Source organism: Cornus florida, unplaced genomic scaffold (assembly GCF_030987335.1).
Source record: "Cornus florida cultivar Cherokee Brave unplaced genomic scaffold, ASM3098733v1 CherokeeBrave_3.0.0_Hap2_Chr06, whole genome shotgun sequence".
In the NCBI taxonomy this organism is placed as follows: domain Eukaryota; kingdom Viridiplantae; phylum Streptophyta; class Magnoliopsida; order Cornales; family Cornaceae; genus Cornus; species Cornus florida.
In genome coordinates this window covers 89316540-89343817 of record NW_026775576.1, presented here as the reverse complement: position 1 = coordinate 89343817, position 27278 = coordinate 89316540, and the positions used below count along the sequence as shown (strand labels likewise).

Below are 27278 nucleotides of genomic sequence, written 5' to 3'. Positions count from 1 at the left end.
ATCTGGTCGACATCTCAAAAAACGCCAAAAAAAAAAATCTCGGTGAATAGTACTGTATTTGTGAACAGTAACCGAATAGTATCTGCGAACAGTACCGTACGTATGAACAATATCTGTACACAATACACGAACCCGAACTCTGATACCAGTTTGTTATGGAAAAAAGATCGAATAGGAGTTTTGAGAACAAAAGAGAAAATTAATGACAAAAAATTAAAATGGCACACATATAAATGAGACAAGGATTTATACGTGGTTCGGCTATGCCTACGTCCACGGAGAAAAAATAGAACAATATTTTACTATAGAAATAAAGAGATACAAGGTAAAGTGGCTCATACCCCAAACCCAATTACACCCAAACTCTCTCACCCACTAACTGATACTCAATTGATGATTTTTGGATGCCATAAACCAGGTGGAGCAAAGGCTATTTATAGCAAAAAATGGATCACCTAAATACTTGGTCATCAAGTATATATAAAACTTCCTTTGGAAGTGTAACCATCTGACAAATGAGCTTGTTATGCACGCATAAGTAGCTTGTTAATTACACTCCTTGGCTACCAAGCATTTCTGATGTAAGAGATGATGCAATACTTTGCTGAGTTGGCATTTTATTTGATCCACATGTTCAACACTAACCCTAAGAGAGAGAGAGAGAGAGAGAGTTCGATCTCTTGAGATTGAATTCGTTAAAGGATCTTTTGAAAGGCTCCAAGTCTTAAGACCAAAAACTAGTTGTAAAGAAAGACTTTAAAAAATATAAGCCTATATGAACTTTTGAGTTTTACCATTAGCCTAGTCGATATGATCTCTCTCAAGCCTTGCAAGGACATGTGCAGTTGATGTAGCTCAAGCATGCTGGTTATGAAGGCTACTTGAGAGCCATTCCTTCCAAACAAAAAACATAAGAAAGTGAAAGATCCAAAAAATAAAATAACCCCTGAACAGTGTATTCAAGAAAATGCTTTTGACTGATAGTATATATCAAACCACTTAAAACAATATCCAATGAACAATGACTACACTTTAATCAGCTTCTGCCTTGATCCACATTTAATTTGAAAGTTCATCATGCTTTCACAATTTTTTTTTTTTTTTTTCGGAAGGTAAGTTAGCATGCTTTCGCACTGCCAAAACTTGTTACCCATTAGAATTATATTTTAATTTAAAAGATGTTTTAGTTTTTGAACTGCAGGGGAAAAATATTTCCCTATGGGATAAAAAGGGGGAAGGGCCAAAACGACACTTCGATCAACCATCACCCCAAGCAGCGTTGTATTTAGCCCAGAAAATAAAATGGCGCCAGGATATTATACAGTACCACAAAGGGGAACAGTTCATCAAGTCTAACAAGCCTATCAAGAGTTCCAAAGTCCAGCTCACAGAGTATCACTTTCAAAATATTAGAAAAGAAAAATCAAAATGATCAACAATTTAAACTTTGAAATGTGAGATCCTCAGTGTAGGCAAATGTGGCTGAAGGACCTCCTTCCAGATTGTACACTTTTGTTTAAGCCTGCTAGAGAACTGAAATTCGACCAATGACGGAAACAGAAGATTTTTATGGGAGGATAATGCTATTGGGGCTTATACGGGGGCATTGTTGCTGTATGTTGTAGGCCATTCTGGCTATGTTCAGGAGGGATAGCTGCAGAAGGCATGTAAGGGTGACCATGCATCTGCATGGGCATGGATTGAGGTGCTGCTGCCGCAACTGGGCCCCAACCTGCTGAAGACTGAGGCCCTACAAGCCCTTGGGGAGCTTGAGCAAACTGCGCCCCATTGTATTGATGAGCACCAAGTCCCACCATCTGATGTGGTTGCTGCCCTAAAAACGAGGGTTGGGAGTTCAACATGGGAGTATTTGGGATTGTATAATCTCTACTCCGGTCATTGTTGACCTGAAATGAGTATATCAAGCACTGAACATTATTATATTCTGTTCCAAGGAAAAACAAAACCAGAGAAATGGAGTTTATTGATTCTGTCAATAAAGTAACTGCTATTTCAGTAACATCGTTAACATAAGTAATGCATGATCAAGGTGATTCGCGTGTAGGCAATATCAAAAAACACTTTAATGTTAAAATAAATCTATAAATGACTCAATAGAAAACTGAAAGAGATGTCCCTTCAATTGGACAATTATATCAGACCAAAATGGGTCAAAAGGAATAAAGTTTCAAAAAGACCGGGCCCAAGTTATGTATGTGTTTGATAATACATGCACAAGCTGTGACACACAGCCACTAGCAGCACAAAATAGAAGGAACAAAATTTTAACTAAAGCCTCATCAATAATGAACCCTAGGGGTGGCAACTCACACCTTCAAAAAGACCGGGCCCAAGTTATGTATGTGTTTGATAATACATGCACAAGCTGTGACACACAGCCACTAGCAGCACAAAATAGAAGGAACAAAATTTTAACTAAAGCCTCATCAATAATGAACCCTAGGGGTGGCAACTCACACCAATACCTAGATTATAAAGATCGCTTCAATGATAATAACCACCAGAAAAATGCATGCTATGCAAATGAGGGACCATCACAAGGTCGTTGTAGGGAAAGAGAGAGAGAGAGATAATCATGCAGCCTAATCATGAAGTCAGTCCCCTATAATTCTAAAGACTAATTACAAAAATACAAATTCAATGCGGCCTGATGTAGAGTTCTTGGAAATTTATGCTTAGTATTTTGATAAAGGAAAGTAGTTACAAGAGCAAACCTGTGAGACGGCGAAATGAGAACAGACCAAATAAATGCAATTTCAGATGTGTAGTCATTTTGATGCAAAAAGTTTCCAAGAATGACGAAAGAATTATAAAAATTAAAACTTTTACCTGAGGGAACCACTACATTACCTTTATACTGAGATCAGTGTGGCGTGAATATGATATGTGAAGCTTACAAAACCCTCCATCATATATGCAGTGTCCTTCCAAGGATTCCTTGGCAACAACTGCTGTCTGAACATCTGCAAGCCCATTGCATCATCAATACCTCATTTTGACAACCTAACAACCAACTCAAGGCATTGTGTAATCCAAAGCAATCCAATGGATTTCATATTCATAGGGTAGCAGAGTTCAGCAATTGTCCTCAGGTAACTAGTCAGCATTTAGAAATATGACAAGAAGCAACATAGATTCTAATGGCGAGGCCACCAATTCTTATTGTGACCAATTTGTAAAGAATCTGTCATATATTATATTTCAAGATATATAAAGAAAATCCAGGCATCAACACACAAATCAATACAATCAATCCAGATCGACTTTATATAAACTTAGATCACACCAATGTGTGAACTATAAAGTCCCAACCAACTGCTTAGTTTTCTGTTTTCCCTCCCAATTTGACATGCCAAAAAGAAAAATAGAACGGAATATGCAGACGTTGAAAGAGATAGCTTCATTGACCAATGGCTGTAGCTTAGTGGTACTTCTTTGCCTTAAAAGGTCAATGGTTCAAGTCCCCATAGGGATAACGTGGGTGCGAGAATTTCTTGCCAGGATTAAAAAATAATAATAATAACAATAGAAATAAAAATAAATAATGTGAAAAAAAAAGAAAGAAAGAAAGAAAGAGATAGCTTAATGACAAAGGTAATTGGACACTCATATCCTTGCATGTGGTCCTGTCACTTCTCTCTAAAATAACGCACGGGATTGCTTTAGCCTTTAGGACATTTTGCTTCAAATGCAAGCCCGCAATGATTTAGAGGAACAATATTGAGCACTACATACAAATATTTATGACCTCAAGAAAACTTTGTAAACATGTATGTGTAAAACATTTAGAATCTTTAAAATCTTTAGACAAAAGATAGATGTTACATTCTCAAACTAAATCTTACACTAGGCATCTCATGGATTTCCCCTAGAATGAAAGGGCTCATCAACAAAACAAACAATAGGATTATAGAATTGTAGACAGTTAAGAGTCCTATTATTTTAAAAAACAAAGAAATTAAGAAGGTTAAGCGCCAAAAAAGCATGACAATGAAACCAACAAACATCTTTAGAAAAGAAGAAAATATTGGTTTTGGTGAGTAGTAAGAGTCATAGATTTAGAGACATCAATGCAATTCATGTCAGCATGACAATGAAACCAACAAACATCTTTAGAAAAGAAGAAAATATTGGTTTTGGTGAGTAGTAAGAGTCATAGATTTAGAGACATCAATGCAATGCATGTCATGCGTGGAGTAATTTTGGGGACTGCATGACCTCCTAAAGTCATATTTAAGCTACCAGAGCTACTGCCTTGGATTGCACTTTCTACAAGGACTTTTCAAATAATAATAACACAAGAGTAAAGAGTCAGGTTAAACCATACCAGGATACTGAATCAAAGCCTGAACTCCTCCGTTCTTATCAAACATGGCAATCTTTAGAACCGGCCCAAAAGCAGAGAATACCTGAACACAAAACCAGAAAAGAAAGAAAAAAGAAAAATAATCAATATGAAGAAGGCATAGTTAACTGAGAATGCTAGAAAATTACATTATAATAATGGCAGATACCGTGTGCAAAACATCCAAGGTGACCGCATATTGCATGTTCTCAATGGAAGCAAGAAGGACATTACTCTCGGGCTCTATTTTTTTCCCATCCAAACCCAAACTGACCTGCAGTGATGCCAATGACTGCCTTTAGATAAAAGTACCAAAATTTTGAACCATCAGTAAATTCCAATAAAATGATGCAGAAATCTCATGCATTGCTGGTATAAGAATAATGATCCCATTAGTTGCATTTTGTTGTGTCTAATGTAAAGGTATCAAAACGACATCTTATACATAACCAGGCTACTGTGTGCATAAAGGAAAGATAGTTAATGCATCAATCTAATTATCATTCAAAACTGTTTTGGAGAGCATCGGATATGCCTTCAGTATTCCTAGAGAAAGCATGCATACTAAGATGGTCATACTAGACATCAGAGGCCACATGAAGGAGCAGAAAGATGATAAACTCTGTGGATCCAACATGTCCACAAAATGTGATTACAGGCGACGTGTAATTGACTGACCACAGTAGATCATACTTAAAATCATTATGGCAACCTCAGATCTCTGTTCAATATGACCAGCATAACTGTCAATGCCAACTGTTTACCTGACCACTTGCATCTATGGCTGAGGGAGCAACAGGAAGTAGAGGATTAGTGTAGTCCCTGAATCAATGCAAAGCATGATTAAAAAAAATTATAACTCCATGCAGCAAAAAAGGTGGATCATGCACACAAAAATAAACAATCATTAACTTAAGAAAACCATATGTTCCAAAACTCTTCACAGACTAGTCATGGACACCCGAATAGAATAAGTATCAGAAACCAAATACCTGCTACGGTGGCTCTGGAATTTCACACTTAAATCCGTGTGTGCAGAATATGTGATCCTAAGGGTGCAGGGTCCCAGATCTGGAATCAAATAGCTGATGCATACCAATGACAGAAAGTCAGTTGATCATTATACAGGCAAACTATATGTAGGAGAATTGGTGAATATTATGCAAAGTAATGTACAAACTACATGCTTCTTATAAGGGAAGGAGAGCAACAATGAGGCAAGGCATATGCATGTACACCTCTATTAGATCCCTAATGTATAATGATCACCTGGGAATGCTTCTACCATCAAGAGCATCTTTAGCAGAAGAGGCAGTTCCTGAATCGGAAAATTGCACCAAAGCCTGAAATGAAAATTGTATATGAAATGAATCGGTGTTGTTAAGGCCGGAAAGAGAACCAGTTAAAGAAGTCAAATAGAACTTGCCTACACAAATGCACAATGCACACACCTGGAATCCGGCTGTCTTCTCAAAGGTAGTAATCTTGTGCACAAATCCAAAGGCCGAAAAAACCTGCAAAACAGGGATAACTTTCAACATATAAATATATAAATATACATATATTAACAAATTTACATCCTACAAATTTGGAATGCAATTTCTGTCCTTTATGTCTTTGGAGTATTATTGCAGTGACTGAGACCACAACATTTCAAATGTACGAATTTTTGTGCAAACAAACAGAAGTGACAAAGTCTATCATTCATATGACAATTTCATATAATAATCAACAACACTTCACATTTGAAAAATAAAATCCAAAAGTAAATCGTAACACGTGCATGTGATAATTTTTTTTTTTTTAAAAAATCAATCAATTGAAGCATATCAAGGGAACCTTAAATAACCTAATAAATGCTAACTTTATCCTTCAACTTGGAAATCTTGTCCACATAAAGTCGTGTGAATTGAATAACTTCCCTAACTTCCAAAACGTTTTTAGCTGTTGGTGCCAAAATTCTTACTCTAGGGTTAACATCTGCACGCCTGTAACCAGCTGCAAAGTACCAAGACAAGAAGCAAATAAAGATATATCTGGTGATGAAACTTTCAAAGAAGGATTAAAAGAACCAACTTATTGATCTCCCACTCAATAACACCACTAACTCATTAAGCTTGCTCGAATGAAATATCCTAGAATTGTTCAAAAATTCAAGATTCATTACCATACAATGACGATGACGACAACAACAATAAAAACCAAAAAAAAAAAAAAAACGTTTTTTTAACTATTAGGGTCGGCAACATGAATCCTATTAGGTCATATGGCTCTACCTAACGTCAAAGGCACAATCAGACCACATGTTATCATGTCTTTCCTCACTAACTCAACCATGTTCTTTTTGTCTTCCCCTTCCCCTCTAGTGTTTACCCTCAAAATATAATTGGTAAATTTATATCATTCCTTGATCTCTAGAAAGACCTCTTTCATCTTTCACTATCAACTAATAAAATTTCCAATTTCCAACTTGGAAATTTCTCCTCTCTATTTAAAAGATTAAACAGTTTCTTTGACAAAACTACCAAGGCTGCAGGTTCTCTTCAGGCTCAGCATCTTAGGCTAGCTGATCATATATGTCAGCAATGTCATCATCCGTTGGTTAATGTAAAACTCAATCACGTCTCATCAGTAATTCATATTCTAATTTAGTAGCATTTAACAAGAAGTACTTCAGTTACCACAGTAAGTACTTGCCTGACACATTGGCACTCCCGAATTGCATGGTTTCCATAAATAAGGAAGTTCCCTGTCTAAAATGGTAGGATTAGCCATCAGAAATTCCTTCTCTCCAAGCATCATTTTTATCCTACCAAAAGATATATGCATACTCCCACAACTGCATTACTATTCACATATAATCATTTTTAATTTCTCCAAAACAGCAGCTTTTCATCATCTGAAGTAACTCTCGAACTCAAACATCATCTATAACACATTAACAGATCATCCTCTTCTATTCTCTCTCAACCAAACAGCACACAACATAAAGGCCTGCTCTAATCTACAATTTAAAAAAATTAAAAATATATATATATATATGATTCCTCAGTAGCCCATATTGAGAACACTAAATTCCAACTTCAGAAAAAGCAAACAAAAATAAGCCTGCTGCAAACTCACCAGATTCCTTGCATATCTCTTTCCCTTTATCTGATATAATCCCACAACAGTAACACTAGCGAGATATACAATCTAAAAGCAAACATTTTCCTAAGGCTTAATCGGTAGAAGTTCAATCTTAGAAGAGCAACCGTCTGAAACCATAGTGGTGAGATAAACAATGCATCATTAGATCTCTTTTCTTTGCCAGACCCCATAAGATTCAAAATCAACATTGAAAAATATCATTTTCAAAAAGATTTTTCAAAAAAAGAAATAAAATTTGACGAGCTGTTACATGTGTTATCATGTGTTGAACACAATAACACAAGTAACCTTTTATTTAAATAATAAGATTTGGTTAGAGCCCAGTTATAATAATAAAAATATAAATTTTGATTTATTAAATTGAACAAAAGAGCATGTAACTCCAAGTTTCATTGTCCAAAGTTGAGGTGCAGCAAAATTCCTTCGACAATAGCATTAAGAAAATTTCTAAAAGCAGCTATTAGTTATAAGTGAGGAATGTGATGCTGCTTGCTCTGGTGTCTGGATGAAAATTCTAAAGACAATTATAGCAACAGTATCATGCTGGCATTCAAAGGTGAATCGGTGGTGGAATGACAGGCAACAAGATTCATAATTATATTATTTTAGAATATAAGAAAACTTCAAGAAATAAATAAGGTTATAAGTTCCGTACTGCCTATAACATAATGAATCAATTTTGAAAGTCCAATAAGTTTACTTCAGGCACCCTAAAGCTCCCCTAATACAACTTTTGCCCGATCAGCTTTTGCGTTGCTACTGCCAACCATGCACAACTCCTCTCATGTGACCTAAATCTACAACAATATTTGATGCGTGCAAAGATGGTCTTATCATCCCAAATAAATATACAATGCAAAAGGCTTAAGAAGTCAAACCAATCACTTTAACTCACCAGAATCAATGGGTATGCAATGGGAAAGCAGAGAAATTATGGATTAAGTTACAACAAGAAATCCTCAAAATAGAGAGAAAATCAATATTTTGTCAAATAAATCATGCTTCATCATTTTTCTTGCTATCTACTGCAAAAGAAAAGCAACTTAAGATTTTAATGCCAATTCAGATGCAATACTCAGAATTTTAAAATGGATTTGAACCACCACACAGCTTCATGTTTGCCAAACATTGTGAAATTAAAACCCCCAAGAAAATTAGTGGAATGGGTTTATCTAATTACCAAGCAACCCAAGGCCTTCTTCAGTTTCAGTATGAGCACAGTTCTGATACACAAAACTGACCCTAATAATTAACTAGAACCAAAAAAAAACCCTAAACTATGACATAATTATAGGGATCGTATTAGTTAAGGCAAAGAACCAAATTTATCCAAAAACTGAATCATGAATAATTAAGCTACAAAAGACATTCCATCATAGAGAAAGTACAAAATAAAGGGACACCAATTTAAGAATGAAGGGAAAGGAGGTTAAGGAGGAAGAAGGGAAGAAAGAGCGAGTGTTAAGCAAAGGAGAAAGGAGACAAACACATATGCGCTCTTTCTCCCGATGCATTAAGCTGCCATCGAAGATATTTCCTTGATATGGGCCTGCTGATTCATTCACATTCATGTCAAACAAAAGCTTTACAAAGCATTTTTTTTATCAAGCTACTACAATCTAATCATAGTAACTGCAGTAACATCCTTTGACTGACCAGTTTTACCTCTTGTAACCATGAGGAAGGCATGTAATTACTCACCAAGTGTAAGACATCAATGCTGACAAGACGAGCATCAGTACCCTCAATCGTTACCAACAGTACATTTCCAGCAACATCTGCAGTAGTTTTGTTGTTCACTATCTCTTGTCTGTTGGAATATTGTAGGTAGACGGTTTTCCCTCGTACCTGAGCCGGTTCGGAGGATGAAGCATAATACGATATCATTGCAATAGCTTGATTTAATTCTGCCTGAAAAAATATTAAGAGATACAAAATATGAATATCAATCAGCTGATAAAATCAAAACTCGGGAAGAAAAAAAAAAAAAAAAGGAAATACACTTACAAATTCAATAAAGGCTTGATTTCTGTTTGCTCCGACATTACACTTTGTATTAACAACTTTTCCAAATGGTTTCCCAAGTTCAATTAGTTCCTCCTCTGTGCACTCCCATGGCAAGTTTCTCAAATGGAGTACCTTGGAAGGTGGTTGTGTGTAACGGAACTGGGGCTGACTAGACACAGATGCCATTCCGCACAATAAACCCAACCTACGAGAGAACCCAATAAGATACGAAGCCATTTCACTCATATAGAACAATCTAATTCCACAGTAAAGTACACCATCCAAAAAACACAATCTTATGACCATAATGCTTAACTTTAAAATTTGGTCTCATATCATTGTAAGAGTAATTAAGTATCTTACTGTGTGTCCTGCTTACCAAGGGATTAGATGCAAATGTATCATGCTTTGCCATTCTGCTCTATCTAGGACCATCATTTCATACCATACATCTCATAAACTATTTTTAACACATTAGAATTTCAATGCTGCGTCGCCTTCTTCACTTGAATAGCATGACTATTTTTTTCTAAAAATTTAACGCAGGTATGATATGAAGATGAAGACAAATGACGGAATTAAATCCAAATTATTTGACCAAAAGCCATTAAATTATTTATTTTCAGATAGTAAACGAGCAACACAAATCTATGGAAATGACTCACTTTTCAGAAAATAAATCAACTTCGATATGAATCGGCAGTCAACACATTTATCTACACACAAACACACACATACATATATATATTAAAAGAATAACGAGTAATCGATGCATGATTTCAATTGCCAGAAACAAGGCACTAATCAATTTCATCAACAACGATTCATGTTTAGAGAGAGGGAGGGAAGATTCGACAGACTAAACAAGACATTCGGATTGTACTCGGATCACGAAAGCAATAATTAGGGCAAATGAGGAGAACAAAGCAGTGGAATCAGAGGATTGAATACAATACCTGGGTTATGGAACAAAACTTACAAGCGTTGGAGTTATCAAATTTAGGGTTCAAAAGAGGACAGAACAGAAAGAAAGCTGACAAATAGAATTCTCTTATCGGGGCTGTGAGGATGATTAGACGAAAATTGTCGACGGATAGAGCGTGCATAAGCGCACCCAGCGGATGTTAGCAGAAAGGGGTAGGTCTAACATGGTAGCGTATTTTAGCACAGGGTAAAAATGTCCGAAAACATAAATTAGTACATCAGAAAGAAAAAATAAATAAATAAATAAATAAATAAAAAATTAACAATCGCACCTTTCCAAAATTTTATTTTAAAAACATAAAATAACACCAAGTACCAACACAGATCAAAGTGTTTTTTCCACTCTTATTTTTTTTGTTGGTAAGAGTCAAAATTAAAATATGCGAAAATTAAAGAAAATTGAGCTTGTTGGTAACAGTTACGTAGTGTTTGTTTTTTTTTTTTTAATATTTGTTTTTTAACTTTCAAATAACTATTTTTTATGGAGTATATTTCAATACAGGACGCCCTAGCAACTTGAGTCACCTGGTAAAATGCCCAAATGACTCATATAACCTTGCACTAAACTTCAGCCAATTCACATAATAAAAGCACATCTATGTGCGATTTGGTCAATCGTCTCCCACAGTCCTCACAACTGGGGCCGTTTTACTGTAAACTGCTTGCATTACATTACTGTTCATATCTATGACGAACGCAAACCATTTATATATTTACATTGCTCATACTCCAGACTTTGAACCACCCAGTGGTCCCAAACAATGCTAAGAGCGGTAACTAAAATCCATTAACAGAACTGGTTCTAAATCAAACAAATTCCCATATATATCAAATGATCGTGAAATTGTCATTTTGGGAAACCTGGAAGCGTCACCGATGGAAGAAGAATTTCAACTTTTATTCAACCCTACGCCACAATCAATTCTATCATCGTTACACCAACGTAGTTTCCATGAACATTGCTATAACCCGGCATGCCAAATGCGGCCAACTTGTCATTGCTCGAAACTTGTTCGACGAATTGCGTGAAAGAACCGTTGTCTCATGGAACACTATGATTTCTGGATACTCCAAATGGGGAAGATTCAATGAAGCCCTCTCTCTAGTTTCTGCTATGCACCGTACCGACATGAAGCTCAACGAGACATCTTTTTCTTCGGTGTTGAGTGTTTGTGCTCGTTTGGGTTCGTTACGTGATGGTAAACAAGTTCATGGTCTTGTTTTGAAGTCTGGATCGGAGTTTTTCAAGCTCGTAGGGAGTGCTTTGTTGTATTTTTATGCGAGTTGCTTTGAAATTGGAGAAGCAAGGCGGGTGTTTGGTGTCCTGCACGAAAGCAATGAGTTGTTGTGGAATTTAATGCTTGTGGGTTATGTTCAATGCAACTTAACAAATGATGCGTTGGATTTGTTTTATAAAATGCCAACACGAGATGTTGTTGGATGGACTACAATGATTTCAGGTTATTCAAAGAGCGAGAATGATTACAAGAAGGCTTTGGACTTGTTTTGGTCGATGAGAGAGATGGGTGAGGTAGCACCAAATGAGTTCACGTTGGATTGTGTTCTCAGAGCTTGTGGTGGACTGGGTGATTTGCAAAAAGGGTGCGTTGTCCATGGGCTTTTGATAAGATATGGGCTTGAATTTGAACACTCAATTGGCGGTGCACTAATTGATTTTTATTGTAATTGCGAAGCCATGGATGATGCCAAGAGAATTTATGATGGACTCGTTAAACCAAGCTTAAATGCATCAAATTCGCTAATTAAAGGGTTTTTATTGATGAGTAAGGTTGATGATGCAGAGGGAATTTTTGATGCACTCGTAGAGAAAAACCAGGTCTCATACAATTTGATGATCAAAGGGTATGCAGTAAATGGCCGAGTCAGTGATTCAGAAAGGTTGTTTCTAGAAATGCCACAAAGGACAATAGCATCCTCAAATACTATGATTTCAGTGTATTCCAGGAATGGTGAGATTGATAAAGCTTTGGAACTTTTTGAAGAAACGAAGGGGGAAAGAAATCCTGTGACATGGAATTCAATGATCTCAGGTCATATTCAAGTTGCTCAACATGAACAGGCATTGAGATTATATGTGACCATGCGAAGGTTATCAATAAGTCAAACTAGATCAACTTTCTCTGCTCTATTTCACGCATGTTCATGCCTTGGATCTCTTCAACAGGGACAATTACTGCATGCTCATTTAATTAAAACGCCATTTGAATCTAATGTTTTTGTCGGAACAGCCCTTGTAGATATGTACTCCAAATGTGGGAACTTCAGCGATGCTCAAAAATCATTCATTAACATCTCTTCTCCAAATGTGGCAGCTTGGACAGCTCTGATTAATGGGTGTGCACATCATGGGCTTTACTCCGAGACAGTCTTACTCTTCAACCATATGTTAGAGCAAGGAGTAGATCCAAATGCAGCAACTTTTGTTGGAGTCTTGTCTGCTTGCGTTCGTGCTGGTTTGGTCACTGAGGGGATGAGATATTTCCGCTTGATGGAAAAATGTTATAATGTAACCCCAACCTTAGAACACTATACATCTGTGGTGGACCTTCTTGGTCGATCAGGCCACCTACAAGAAGCCGAGGATCTTATTAAAGAGATGCCAATTGAAGCAGATATGGTGGTATGGGGGGCATTGCTCAATGCTTGTTGGTTGTGGATGGACATGGAAATGAGTGAGCGAGTGGCTGAGAAGATGTTCAATTTGGAACCCCAGCCTGTTACTGCTTATGTTATCATGTCTAACATATATGCAAGATTGGGAAGGTGGGAAGATAAGATGAAGGTTAGGAAGAGATTGAGGGGCTTGGAAGTGAAGAAGGATCCAGGTTGCAGTTGGATTGAGCTAAATAACAGAGTTCATGTGTTCTCTATAGGGGATAGAACCCATCCACATAGCAATGTAATTTTTACAACTTTGGAGCATCTAACAACAAATGTAAACTCTAGTATTCAGTTTGATTGTGTTTCTATAGAGAGGTGGTTATATTCAGAGGGCAACATTCTCTTATAGATGAATCTTGTAGATGAAATTTTTTTAACTATAAGATCTAGATCCCAATTTTGGAGAACTAACAAAAGATCATTGTGTGACTTAGAAATCACTTAATATACGAAGGGCATCAAAGGTTCATCTCCTTCTCTGTATTTCTTCATCTCATATGCCTCTTTGGTTTCTATGTTGTAGTTTCATTGGGTCAGTTTGATGTCTCCATGATCCAAGCACTTCAATGCTGTTCTTTTTTCTTTTCTTTTTCTTTTTCTTTTTATGCCAAACTTCTTTTTGACCTTTAATTTATTTCTTTTTTCTACTGTTCTTGGAAAATCTCATTGTTCTGTACGGAGCACATTTGTCTACTGAATGTATGGGTGTAGAAAGTGTGCCAACAAACTTAGAAGAAGTGCAATGATGCACTTATAAAATTACTTTTGATGTTAAAATGGAAGTACTAGAATGTCCCTTTTCATGGAGAATTTTTTTCTGTTCTTTTGAAGTTTTGCACAGGTTTGTATTTCTTTCCCCGTGGACTGTTGATATGAATTTTGAGTTTAGTTTTTTTTATTTATTTTTTAAATGTTGTGAAGTGATGCCTGTGTTTTAATATTATTATTATTATTTTTATCTTGGATTAGTGGAATACAATGGAATGATGCAGCAACTTGACTAATATTCCCTTTTAGTTGTCCTTTTTACTTTTTGTTCCAAATTGATTCAAATGCTTGGACAATCTATGTGGAGTGACTTGATTCAGTTTTTAGAAATTTAGAGAACTCTGACACAGCTAAATGTTCAATAACAAAGCCGTTAGAAGGTAATATGAAGAAAATAGAAATGATTTTACATATTGAAATATCTCGTTTAAATGCTTGGAAGATGTAATATCTTTTCAATTTTAAATATAAAAAACAAAACGACAATGCTTTCTTCCAAACCCAAATCCAAGCTGTCGATTGTGTGCTAAGTTGCAGTGATGATTCAGAAATGGTGGGAATATGGTGTGGGTTCTGATGGTCCACTCTCAGTTTGACAGAAGAGTCTTAGAAACGTAGGACGTACTTTGGTTCTACAAATTGCATGGTGGTGAATCAGCAATCACATACATTGGATAGTGACAGCTGATTAGCATTTGTAAATGTTGGATTGGTTCTCTTAAGCACATATTCTTTTCGTCATCCCTTATGCTTTATGCTTAACAAATTAAAAGTGCAATTATTCATAATTTATTCTTCTTATGCCTAATGATGATCATAATGATGGATGATGATGCTAATGTTGTTGTGTTTTTGCTTTATTGGCAGCCACAAATCGGGTCATTGTCTTATGAGGTAAGAGCACCTGATCATCTTCTCTTTGGGGGTTTAAGGTTTTGTTTTAATTGTTGCCTCTGTTTTGGGGTTTTGTCTTATGAAGTAACCATGGGCAAGTGCATGTGTAAGATGGTGGTGGATTAAAGGGTGCTCTGCCAGTTTTGACACTACCATTGTCAGAAAAAATAAAAAATAAAAAGTTGTGGCCGGAAATTTTTTTTTTTCAGTCTTGTTTTGACCCATTTCGTGGATTCGAGTTGTAAACTTTCTTGTAACATAATATAGAGCGTGTTAGGTTGCGTGGTGTAATTAACCGTTTGAGTGTTGGGGGGCTTGATATTTTTGCATAGTAAAATCTTTTTGCCATAGAGATCAGCCTTATCCCGAACTACATAAATTTTTGTATTCTCTGTAGTGCATGCTTATTTATTTATTTATTTATTTTATTATTATTATTTTTTTTTTGGGTCAATTTCTTGATTGTATCACTGGTTTGCGGGGTTTGTTGTAACAAATATTAAAAGGTGGTTGTGATGTATGTAAATAGAAATGATAAAAAGCCACTGGTGGATAAGCATAAATATAATTATGCTCGTTTATAAGAATACAAATGCAAACACCAAACCTAGCACGCTTTTTTTTCCATCTTTTTCTAGTGGGTTGTTTTCTAATGGAAGTGATCTGATGAGTAAGATAGCAGATTGATGTCCACACCTTAGGCATGGACATCTGTTCATCAAGTAATGTTACGACTATATATATATATATATATATTAAATTTGTTTTATGGGTTTCTCAATTTTGTAATGTTAGTTTCATTCAATTTCCATAGAATTACTTGGAATCCAACTTCGGCCATTGTTTTCTCTTCAACATATCAGATGAGTCTATTAGTTTTTCGAAGTTATTAAGCATCTGAAGTTTTGAAATACTTGCAGACTAGTTGCTTGTGATATTGATTCAATAATTAAAATTTACAAATCATTGCTTGCTTGTTGCTACAGTATTAAAAGTTCAGGTCACAAACATGATGAAAACGTGAGTTTGAAAGTCACATTACTCAAAATAAAGTGAAAAAATATGTTGTCAAGAAGAAAAGTTTCATTGATAATTGTTCTACATTTATCAGAAGAATAACTTTAGTAGCTAATACTATTTCCTCCTTATGAGTCACTGAAAATTACCACCCACTCAGATAAAGTTTCCCTGCCACAAGCAAGTAAATTGTAGCTGCATGCATGCGTGCATTAGTTATTAGCAGCAGCTCAAATTGTTCGTGTTGCTATAGAAGGTTAAAGAGAATCCAAGTAGACCTTGTTCGTGTAAAAAATTCTTCTAAGTCTTTCCATTAGTATTGTCAGTAACATTGAGCTGCAACTCTTGTTTGAGTTTATCCTCATTATTGTTTTCGATATCCCATTTGTGTGGTTCCTCCATAATTCCCCTTTTCCTGTACTTACAATAGAGCACAAGCTGGAGGATACCTAAAGGGCTACCCACCAGATTAGGACACTGCCAAAAAACAAAAAAAAAAATCAAGTTAAATTAAAATCCTTATATATATATATATTGAACCACAATTTCAGCTTTCAAGTTTGGACTATCACACTAACCGCAAGAAAAAGGTCATGGCTTAGTAGTCCATAGGCCATCCAAAGTGAACTTGCTAGGAATGAGAAAAAAGAGAGGTAGAACGGCATAAATTCCACGCTTTTGGTTTGTATAACTTTCTTCTGCAATTATGAATCATATATATTAATGTGCTAAGCTTCAGATATATATAATGAACTTGTATGCGAATATATGATCTAAATAATACAACTAGCTTCTCCATGTGTTATAACTAAGCATGAACAATATTTTTTTTCCCTTGCTTCCAAATTAGGCCACTTTAATTTACAAGAAATGCAAATTAGTTGTGGGGAAAGATGACTTACCACAACCACTAGAGGAGCGCCATACATTGCTACAGAGGCTATGAGTCCTATACTCCCAACAAATACCTTTCGCCTGTGGTGATCATGGAATATGAAAGTTGATATTATCCCGGTGATGCAGGACACAGCGGTAACAGGTATCACCGTCATAGCAACCTTCTTCTGCAGCATTACGATATCTAAATATTACTATGAGTTTTCAGATAAATTTATGCATGCATGCATGCTACATCAATTAGTGTTCTTTCATATTTCTTCAGCAACAAGTGACATAAATATACATGTGCAAAGAAACGCGTAGTGGAGAAACAGCTAGCTTGCCTTTCCTCCGGCTGGAGCAAACCAAAAATATATGAGAATGAAGGAAATCTCAAGAAGAATTCCTAAGCCATTAATGGTGACCAGAGGGAAATTTTCCCACCCGCAGCTTACTACAGGCAAGCCATACCAAGTGTAGAGGAAACAGTTGAATAGTGCAAGGATGTACGGAACGCTTGAAAACTCCTCAGTGCTTTTCTTCCTTATGACCCTTGAAAAAGTTAGTCTGACAAGAGTAAAAGAAATTATAAGCTTAGGGTTAAAAAAAATATAGTTGAATGAGTTTGAATTCATAAGCAAAACAAATGAAGAACTTGACGTTACATGGGAGCAGCATAAAGTAACATCGAAGCCGCATTCCCTGCAAGAAGCAACATGCAAGTTTGATAGTTTTTAGGGCATTTGAAAGTAAAAATTTGGTTATGAATAGTGATACGAGCTAAACAAGATAAGCAATATAGTAAGTACCCATTACTCCAACAGCCAAACGCAGCCTATCCCCCATGATTTTGCACTAAAATGAAAAAAAAAATTAACGGGTCTGAGCAGAGGGCAGGAATGGTCCTTAGAGCAGACCTTGAAAGAACTAATTAAGAACGCCTGAACTGTTTGGCATCCTTCAGGGGATATAAATAGTGCAGAGAAGGATAAAAAGAGAATAAATTTAAAAATAAAAATAAAAAATTGAAAGAGAGAAAGGAAGTGCTGTCTATGTCTTCAACAAGTAGTGGAGGAAAATTAACTTGGCTCTAATCTTGGGCATTTGCTTCAATTTGTTTAATGCATGCAAATGCTCCATAACTCATTTTATCCGATAATACGACAGAAGAGACGGGAACAACACGGAGAGAATTATTTGCTGTCATAGTTCTCTTGTGATCTGTGAGTGGAAGATATCACAAGACTTCCACTACCCACTTGATGCAAATCTTTTAGATCATTGGCTTTCCCTATTGATAATAGTTAATATTAGATGTAATTTCCTTTTCTTGCCAAACTATTGTCAAAACACATTCTCAATGAACCCAAAGATATCTATTTTCCCTTTTATTACATATATACACACACACACAACATTTTGTGAAACATGATCAGTTCTGTTCTATTCTTCTTTAAGATTTATCCACTGTTTATTACAGAATATCCAAATATATATTGTGTTTACCAACACCATAAATTAAAAACAAAAAATAAAAAATACTATCTTTACATGTATGGAGTGAGTTGGGTAAATTTTGAACAAAGAACTTGTTTCTACTGCGAAAGATTAAAAAGTGAAGTGCATCAAACACACTTTTAGAGAATAAACAAAGCTTTCACTCGTCCCAATTGTTCTAAGGACAAGGGAAGAAGAATTCATGCAACATATGGAATCAAAATTATTCTGGCTGAAACATTTTAGCGTTTGGCTTGTAAGAGATACCAGAAATATATTCTGTCCCGGTAACCATGTATGTTATAGCTAGCTAACGGTCTTGAATTCGTTTTGAAGGCCAATTGAGTGAATTGTTTGGCAGTCAAAACATATATGAAAGTGGAATTTTTTAAGAATGTCTTTTTCAATGAAGAAAGCAGTACCAGACCTTTGATGGAACAATGCCATTTGCTATGATGGTGACGTCAGCATCTCTTTCAATTGTCCCCCCATTCATCGTTTCTTGCTTCAAACATATGTTAAAATTCTATATCCTCAAAAAAACACTACCCATTCTGATGCTTTATTCTAATGGTTCTGGTTCTTGAATGTTCCTCCATTATGGATATTATTTGTAAATGTTAGATGAAATTATCAACACTAAAGTCTCTGATTGAAAATTTCTTTTGGTACGTGGTACATTTTAGGAGCCTCATTAGGCATCATCATTCCTTTTCAAGGAGCTTGTTGTATTTTTAATTGACGTGGCGCTCTCATAGCCACTTACTTGACACCGGATGGAACCGGATCACCGTGAGACAGGAAGGGATTTTGCACCCTTGGGCCTTCAGAAAAAGTCTGTGAAATTAAGTCTGTTGTCTATATACATTTACTGTATTGTTATGCATGACAAATGTCAAGTCAATTGGATACAAAGTGTATAATCAGCAAATTCTTCTTTCTCTTAAAAAGAAGCAGACTAAAACTCTAATTTGAAGTTTGATATTGATTAGACAGTTCCATATCTCCGACTAGGGATGGCAACGGGGCGGGTTTGGAGCGGGTTTTCCTAAATCCCGCCCCGCCCCTTTTAATTTTTGTCAAGTCCATGCCCGCCCCGAGACCCGCGACGGGTTGGATTTTTATATCCAACCCCGCCCCGTTAGGAAATACTGTGCCCCCGTGCCTGCCCCACTAACAAATTTTTTTTCCCACTTTTTGGAACTTAAACTCCTGTTATTTAAATGTGCAAAGCCTAGGAATGACACAACATAAATAAAATTATGTATCCTGATAAAAATAAAAAAAATAACATGCACATAACATAATTCAGAGAACATAATAAACAAAAATAAAAGTTTAATACAACCAAATCACAAGAAGTTCTAAGCTCCAACTTCCACCATAACCAAAACAAAAGCAAATTTAATACCAAGTTTACATCCCAAATTAGGATTGTAAGAGATGGATAATTGGGTAAGCCGCTAAAATAACTTATTAATATATATATATATATATATATATATTAAATATAGTTATATGCGGGGCGGGGTGGGGCGGGGCCCCTAAGATATGTATATTGAACCTTTACCCGCCCCGTGACCCTCGACGGGTACAAAATTTATATCCATGTCCGCCCCAACGGTATAACAAGTGTTCCCATATTCGTTATTAACGGGGTGGGACGAGGCGGGGCCCCGGCGGAGCGGTAAAAATTGACATTCCTATCTCCGACAAGCCTAAATAATATTTTCTGTTAGTTTCCACATAGTTTTTTTTTTTGGTCGAACGCCCACAATGCTCTTGGGAGAACTCTCTTGAAAGGAGCGGAGAAACCACCAAGCCCTGGTTGTAATATGTTCGTGATAACTTTTGAGGAATTATCTGTCTACTGTTGTGTACAGAGAAATTGTCAAGTGATGAATCCTGAGGCAATAACAAGAGAAGAACAAAGGATATGATATTCAAGCTCATGGAAAAAACAAATAAAAACTAAAAAAGGATCACTTATAGTATCTGAAACTTGAGGGAAAAAAGGAAGATGAAGAAGTAAACAAGAAGCTAACCTATTCAAATCACCTATACAAGTTCAAATTTTTTGGTTGGAAAATATGCCCTTAAGATGTAATCCATTGTCTCTGATAGATGTTAGCCTTACTTTGGAGAATATATGAATAAAATGTGACATGATGATGAGGTGGGTGCAAATAAGATAAGATTTGCCAACACGGATAAAATTTCCAAACTCTGATAGGTGCATGGCAAAAAGGAGTGATGCAATGAACATCTAAAATGATTTTGAGAAGAATCATTTTTTGTAGAGGTAACACTAAAGGTTAGATTTTATATTTAAGTCCATCCACCTAACTCTCTCAGGATTAGTGCTAGAAGTTATTGTCACGCATTGGATGAGCTAAGGACAGGTATATAGCATCGTCTAATAACTTAAATTTTTGTGGTAGATGACAAACGCGTAACCCGCGTAACCTTAGAAAACAACCATGTCAGAATTGTTCCCTTTTTAGTCTTGTTTGGTAGTCACTAGTCAGAGTAACAAGAAGTCTTGAGTATTTTCCCTTAACTAACAAGCACTCAATGTGCAACATTATCAATGATTGGCTTTAGCAGGGAGACTAATGCACTGTAGTTTATTTGATTCTATAGTCAATGGAACATGTCCAAGAACCTTATCCAACAAACAAGCACTTCAAAAAAGTATACAAAATGGGATTTGTTCTATTACACCCAATTTGTCCACACAATTACACAATTTTTTAGTTGTCAAATTTACAAATGTAATCACTCACGACAGTCCAAACTTTTAACAACTTATACCAAACCATAGCCTCTGTTCTCTGTGAGTTGTGATTTATTTTCAAATGCTTTAAAGATAATATTTTTGCATTAAGATTCAAATTTCAAGTTCTAATGTGAGTCACACAATGTGACCCATTAAGCTTGCATTTTGGGGAAGTGACCGAGGTCTCTTGTAATAGTTAGATTAGAATAACCCAACCACTCGGACAACACCGCACTTGCAATCCCTTTCTCTTCTTATCTAATCCACTTGCCATCAGGCTTTTTAAAAATAAGATGGTATCTCTTGCTCCTCTAGGAAAGTGGATATAGGGTGAGGATGGTTTATGGGTAGGAAGTAGACCCCTCTCCTATTGTATATAGTCCATTCTAATTAACCAAAAATAAATAAATAAATGAGTGAATATAATCTTTCCACCCATGATTTTCATGACATCCTCTGTTGTTCTCTCATTAGTTGGTTAAAATTTCCACCCATGATTTTCATACTTAGAGAGCAGTTATAATACCCTGAATCATTCTACCCATAGACATATCAGAATGTTGGAGTAACTTACTCATCATAAAACATGAGTAACACTGTTAGATTGTAAATTTTAGATTATTTTCTTCATTGGACACCATCAAAATTTTATAACAAGCATCAGTGCCATTGTAAACAGAGCATCCTCCTTCTTCCTCCATTGAAAATGACAAATGCACTATCATGAAAATTTAGAAAAAATAAAATTAAAAAAAAAATTGAAAAGAAAAGAAAATTGTTATTGGAGTCCTGAAAAAACTTTCCCTGGTGACCAATTTAAGATTTTGGGTGCAAAAGAGACACGATCAAGTGTTAAGGCAACTTTAGGCTATCCTCTATGAGCATTTCACTTTATTTATTTTTCTGAATCAATTCACTTACTTCCAGAATCACAATTCTACAGAAATCTAGATAGGCATATATTCCAGCCGTGAACCAATTCTTGTTAACTTCATCTGTGCTACTTGCTAATGCTTGAGAACCTTTCACAGGTTTCACGGTGCTTCTCTTCATCTGTACTGTCCTTTTCGGGTTTTCTTTTCTGGCTTCTGCGTGTCATCGTGGAAATTTACAAAATGGTAATAAGAATAATCTCAATCCAGGAAGAATGAAATTAGTGTGAAAGTCAAGAAGCCAATAATAAAAAACCAATGCTTTGTAATGATTTTGCAAACATGACAGGCCATTCGTGAAGATATTGCAGCGATAATAGCAAGCACCAGTATGCATGTCTGCATACTGGGAAAAAGAAGGGCCACAGGTTGGTATGAAAAGCATCAACCTTACAAAGTGATTAGTATTGTGACTATATTAAAAGATCTTCATCTTTATAAGAAAAGTTAAAAAGGGGGGATTACAAAGTTGTATGTATTTGGCGATTAGCAGCGTTGAATCCTCAAATGTAGATCACATGGTATGCCGTTTCTATGCTCGTGTAGTTACAGAACTATATATACAGATCAATAGTATACAACAATGACATGGAGACAACTGGTGATTGAAGAGTGATGATGGGAGGGATAAATATCAACAAGAAACCCAAATGCTTTAAAAAATATATCGGCGAAGATAATCCACTCGAGCTGGATGCTTGAGCTTCATGAGGGCCTTCACTTCATGTTTCCTTACCATTTCTCTTGATATATTCAAGTTTCCTGCAATCTCACCCAGTGTTCTATCGCCCTTACCATCAAGCCCGTATCTTTGTCTAATGACCAAGCTCTCCTTAGGCTTCAGAGAGTCAAGCTGAGAAAAGATGTGTAGAGGCAGTTTAGAAGTTCTATTATCAACTAATTTGTCAAATAGGATAGCATTTTAGCTTCTAATTTTTCAGAAAAGATGTGCCGAAATAATTAATAGTAGACCTAGGTTCCCGCCTGTTCTGTATTCCTCTAAATGAGCAAGAAGCTGCTCTTTTTAAAACTAAGAAATTACCACCCAATTTAATAAACTTTCAATGAACTAGAAGAATGATATTAAGATACTTAACAGCCAATTAATAAAAGGAGAAGAACAGCTGCAAGGTTGAGGAGGGAAATATTTACCACATCATCAAGAGCGAGCCTGAGAAGAGCAGGTTGCCTACGCTTATTGCCTCCAACACCGTCAACATCAGTGATTCCACTGATGAATTCTTCCTGTGTAATTGCATGCCTTGTATGGAGAGAGAAGACGGGTTTTGAAGCCCTCATCACTTCATGGTACCTTGTGGGAGAGATTCCAACTCTCTCTATTATCTCTTCCTCTGTTGGTAACCTTTGAAGCTCAAACAGCAACTCAAGCTTGGCTCGTTGGATTTCTCCTCTAACCTGCGGAATTGAAAGCATTAAAGTTCCTACATGTTTATACTAACCGAAGGCATCCATAAACTTCATCACTTCTTATGGCATGTCACTACAACAATGCATCACATGAAAATCACTAAGAAAATAATTTTCTGTACAATGTCACCAGAATCACATGCATCTTTTCCTTTACAAGCATGCAAACACCACTCCGGAAAATATCGAAATAAACAAAAAAGAGGGACAAAATTTTTTAGTTATGGCATTACTTCCCATATTTCAGGCCAAATCTTAAAATACAATTATCCAATCAATTCCAAAGAGTCTTACTTGCGACATCAATTTCCAAATAATGAGACTGTCCTATAACTCCAACTGCTCGGATAAAAAAAATGAAGAACAAAGGAATCTATATTCATCAATGTGTTATTGTAGAACAATAATAAAGAATAAAAGTGAAGCAGATAAAATGATTTAACATACCGACTCAAGGCCAAAGGAAACGCGTGTAAAACTTGAGGTCGTCATGGATCGTATGATGGCATGCCTGATCCAAAACAGACCATAGGTGGAGAGCCGGAACCTCCTTTTTGGTTCAAAACGATCAATGGCAGTGATAAGACCCTTCACTCCTGCTTGACAGAGGTCTTGGAATTTTGGGCCATTCGCAAACTCTTGAAAATATTTATTGATCACAAACAAAACGAGGCGGAGATTGTGCTGCAACAAAATTTCAGTATGATCTGTTAAAAATATTTTTATTATTGTTTATGCCATAAAAACTTGAGGAACACAGTATTCAGTTCTAGACTAATATCTGACTTTGCTAACGAACATAAAACTTCACTGATGATGGGATCTGATAACTTCACTGATGATGGGATCTGATGATCACACCATAATAGTGACATATTAATTGAGTAGGAATAAAATGTGCGGAAGGATACCACATAGAACAGATCTTAATTTATATAAGTTAATTATAGGTCCAAAGCCAACCAATGTTCGATCAATCCATAAATTACATTATTTTATAAATAAATTCATTGGAAAGAACATTATATTTGAACAAAGACTTGATGGATGATAATTGGCCATTAGAAGAGTAACAAGCTAAGGATGAAAAATTGATTGAGTGCAAAGAAAGTGAGCGGAAGGAAAGATAAAAGGGAAAAAAGAGGTACACCTAGGGAAATGAACGAATCTATCCCTCATATTAATCGATTGAGTAGGAATAAAATGTGCACAAGAAGGGCTAATAGTCTTTTTATTGCAATATCCTTCGAGAATTTATGTTCCTATATATATATATATATATATATGAATAATACATATGCATTATGCACATAAATATATATAAAACAGAAAAAACTGTTTAAGTGTATATATCGGGAAAAAGTCGAAATCATTCCCCTTTTGAGCAGAAGAGAATCTCGTATGGTGGAAGGAGAGCTCCTCCCTCCGTTTCTTTCCCTCTCCCTCTCCCTCTCCCTCACATAACTGGGGGCTCCTTCCTCTCTGCTTTCCCTTTCCCAGTTCTTTCCCTCCATTCTTCCCCTAAACCAAACACGCTATTACGCTTGAAATCAAATAGCATAAATAGTACCATATTGATTACACACAAAACATGATAATGCACATTTGAAAAACGGTCTGAATGCTACCTTAATGTCTTTTATTTTCTCTTTATTTCTCTCCTTTGATGGGTAAGGTTAAAAACTCTCTTAATGGTAAAAAAAAAAATTTAAGCTCTAATGACATCAAGGTATGGCAGGTGATCATTGCTACCTTAATCAGCTTGTTTCTGGCAGCTCGACCAACCTCCATATGCTTTCGTACTTGAACTACATTCATTTTTGTTGCATCTGCTACTTCACCATCTGTCGGTTCACGCCCCAAACCATGTTGCAAGTTCTCCCTGACTTCAAGGAGTGGCTGATCCAGAACTTAAATGAGTTAGCAGCAGAATAATAACCAAGTGTAATTGAGCAAATAAAACAACCAAATCCCCAAAAATACAAAAAACAAAAAAAACAAAAAAAAAAGTTTATAATATAGTGGTTTATTGTTTAGTTGAAAGTGCTCACCTTCATAGGCTGCATCAACTTGAAAAGCCATGCATGTTCCGAAGAAGGGAGAACTGGTGGTATCTTCATCTTCTTCCAGTCCAAGCTGACCAAGTCGGTTGAGGCTGAATACTCCCTGACAAGCCTATTAATTCTTTCATCTTCATCCTCAGTATGCTCTCTTTTGTGAACTGAAGCAACCACTTCACCTTCCTCGCTCTTTCTCAATGCAACCCTCTCATCAAGTCTCAATCGTCTAACTTTCTTCCTTCTATTCCTCACCACACTCTTACCTCTATTCTCTGCTTTCTCATCACCTTCCCCAATCTTCTTTCTCCGCTGCCGCCCTCTCCTCACCAATCGATTTATCTCTTCTGTATCAGAAACAAAACTTGTGGGGCTAAGCTTGTATATATTTTCAAGTTTGGCAGCGGCTTCATTGTAATCCAATTCCAAAGTGGATGGAGAAGTTTCATCTATAGAGACAGCATTTACTCTTTCTAAAGGCTTTGTAGCTCTTCTTAGTCTCTTCTGGTTCTCTTTAGGTCTCTTAATGGGTAAAGATATCGTTTCATGGGGTGCAACCAATGATGTGTTCTTAGTTTTATCTCTTTTGAATGCTAAAATTAATGGTCTTTTTAATGGAGCTTCGTAAGACAAAAATCTAGTGCTCAATCCCAACGGAGTCCTTGAAGCCGAGCTAGAAACAGTCACAACTCCCATGCCAAGTTCCCAATCAGAAAGTTATGCTATGAATCAGAGTTCACTCACAACACAGGTCCTGGAACAGGAGGAGGCGGTAGATAAATTTTTTGTCATACTCATACACAAAATTCAATCAGCATTCATTTCAACTGTTTATAAAATATTAGGAAAATGTAACTAAAACACCTTAAAAAAAAAAACCATAATCCCATCTACTTAAGAAATTTTGGCAAAAAATATAGTAGATGGGTAAATTTTTACATTATTGCCCAGTTAATTTTCTATGAACTTCGAGTATTTGCTTAATGAAGTTGAGAAGTGGTTTTTAGTCAAAACATTTCAAAATCTTTGGCAACTTAGGTTGACAATCAAATGCTTTCTAGTTGATCACATGAGCATTGAGATCAAAATTCAACATATATGAGATACAAATTCAAATTCATCATACTATATCCAAGACTGATTTTAAAGAAATGCGACAAGGGAAAGTAGTAATATATCCAATACTAGCAAAGGATATAAATTCAAGTTCAATCGGCTAAAACATTTAACTAAATATAGAATTTCATAATGAATCACAACACAATCTATATTTCAATCAATTGGTGATCAAGTGTAGTAAAACATAGAGAAAGCGAAAAAGTGACTCTGTGTTCACACTCATCAACATAAGGTACATCACTATGTACAAGTAATGAGAAGTTCTGTTGAATTACTAGCTTCAAGATTTTCTTGGAAATCAAACAAATCATAATATAAAATTTAACAATTAAGCAAGACAAATGCAGAGCACTATACCTCTACAGATGGCAATATATCCGACGGGAGATGCCGGCTAGCCGGCGGTTTTCCGGTGAAAAACTCGCGATTCCGGTGGCAGAGGGTGAATCTGAATGGAAGAGAGAGAGAGAGAGAGAGAGAGAGAGAAGAGTTCAAAATATAAAAATTTATAAATACTGGAAGTATGGCGTCCACAAGCTTTTTCTGAGGGAGAATCAACGGTGATGAGTGCTTGTCTAAGGAAATCGATGGTTTTGGAAAGTGAACACGTAGAGAGCGGGGGAGTGATCGAGAGTGGTTGGGGGTGACGTGGTCAGTGGAAGAGCAGAGAAGAGTGTGGAAATCCCGCGTGGCGAATTAGGAGTGGGGAAATGAGATTT

At 36.1% G+C, this 27278-nt stretch overlaps 4 protein-coding genes across 6 annotated transcripts; 1 reads left to right on the top strand and 3 right to left on the bottom strand.

Annotated features, from left to right (window-relative positions):
* Positions 1-1293: 1293 nt before the first annotated feature.
* LOC132312728 (polypyrimidine tract-binding protein homolog 2) lies at positions 1294-10631 on the bottom strand. Of its 3 annotated transcripts, XM_059811211.1 has the most exons (11): positions 10480-10631; positions 9524-9728; positions 9218-9427; positions 5818-5880; positions 5636-5709; positions 5359-5451; positions 5131-5188; positions 4536-4640; positions 4349-4430; positions 2872-2984; positions 1294-1907 (listed from the first exon to the last, which is right to left on the bottom strand). In XM_059811211.1, exons 2-11 carry the CDS (start codon positions 9707-9709, stop codon positions 1584-1586), a joined length of 1308 nt encoding a protein of 435 aa, XP_059667194.1. In that variant the 5' UTR covers positions 9710-9728; positions 10480-10631; the 3' UTR covers positions 1294-1583. The 3 variants fall into 3 exon arrangements, with proteins under 3 accessions (XP_059667194.1, XP_059667196.1, XP_059667195.1); XM_059811213.1 differs by lacking the exons at positions 9524-9728; positions 10480-10631 and adding an exon at positions 9004-9068 and having other exon boundaries at positions 9218-9352; XM_059811212.1 differs by lacking the exons at positions 9524-9728; positions 10480-10631 and adding an exon at positions 9004-9065 and having other exon boundaries at positions 9218-9348.
* A 269-nt stretch (positions 10632-10900) lies between these two features.
* Positions 10901-14342, top strand: LOC132312727 (putative pentatricopeptide repeat-containing protein At5g37570). Its single transcript, XM_059811209.1, has one exon. It carries the CDS (start codon positions 11340-11342, stop codon positions 13536-13538), a length of 2199 nt encoding a protein of 732 aa, XP_059667192.1. The 5' UTR covers positions 10901-11339; the 3' UTR covers positions 13539-14342.
* A 1572-nt stretch (positions 14343-15914) lies between these two features.
* On the bottom strand, positions 15915-17829 carry LOC132312726 (bidirectional sugar transporter SWEET3). The gene is made up of 6 exons (XM_059811208.1): positions 17557-17829; positions 17413-17449; positions 17092-17314; positions 16771-16932; positions 16447-16566; positions 15915-16345 (listed from the first exon to the last, which is right to left on the bottom strand). Exons 1-6 carry the CDS (start codon positions 17591-17593, stop codon positions 16169-16171), a joined length of 756 nt encoding a protein of 251 aa, XP_059667191.1. The 5' UTR covers positions 17594-17829; the 3' UTR covers positions 15915-16168.
* A 4540-nt stretch (positions 17830-22369) lies between these two features.
* Positions 22370-27075, bottom strand: LOC132312725 (RNA polymerase sigma factor sigE, chloroplastic/mitochondrial-like). Its single transcript, XM_059811207.1, has 6 exons — positions 26917-27075; positions 25435-26194; positions 25136-25282; positions 23831-24067; positions 23108-23371; positions 22370-22808 (listed from the first exon to the last, which is right to left on the bottom strand). Exons 2-6 carry the CDS (start codon positions 26134-26136, stop codon positions 22611-22613), a joined length of 1548 nt encoding a protein of 515 aa, XP_059667190.1. The 5' UTR covers positions 26137-26194; positions 26917-27075; the 3' UTR covers positions 22370-22610.
* Between the last annotated feature and the right edge of the window lie 203 nt (positions 27076-27278).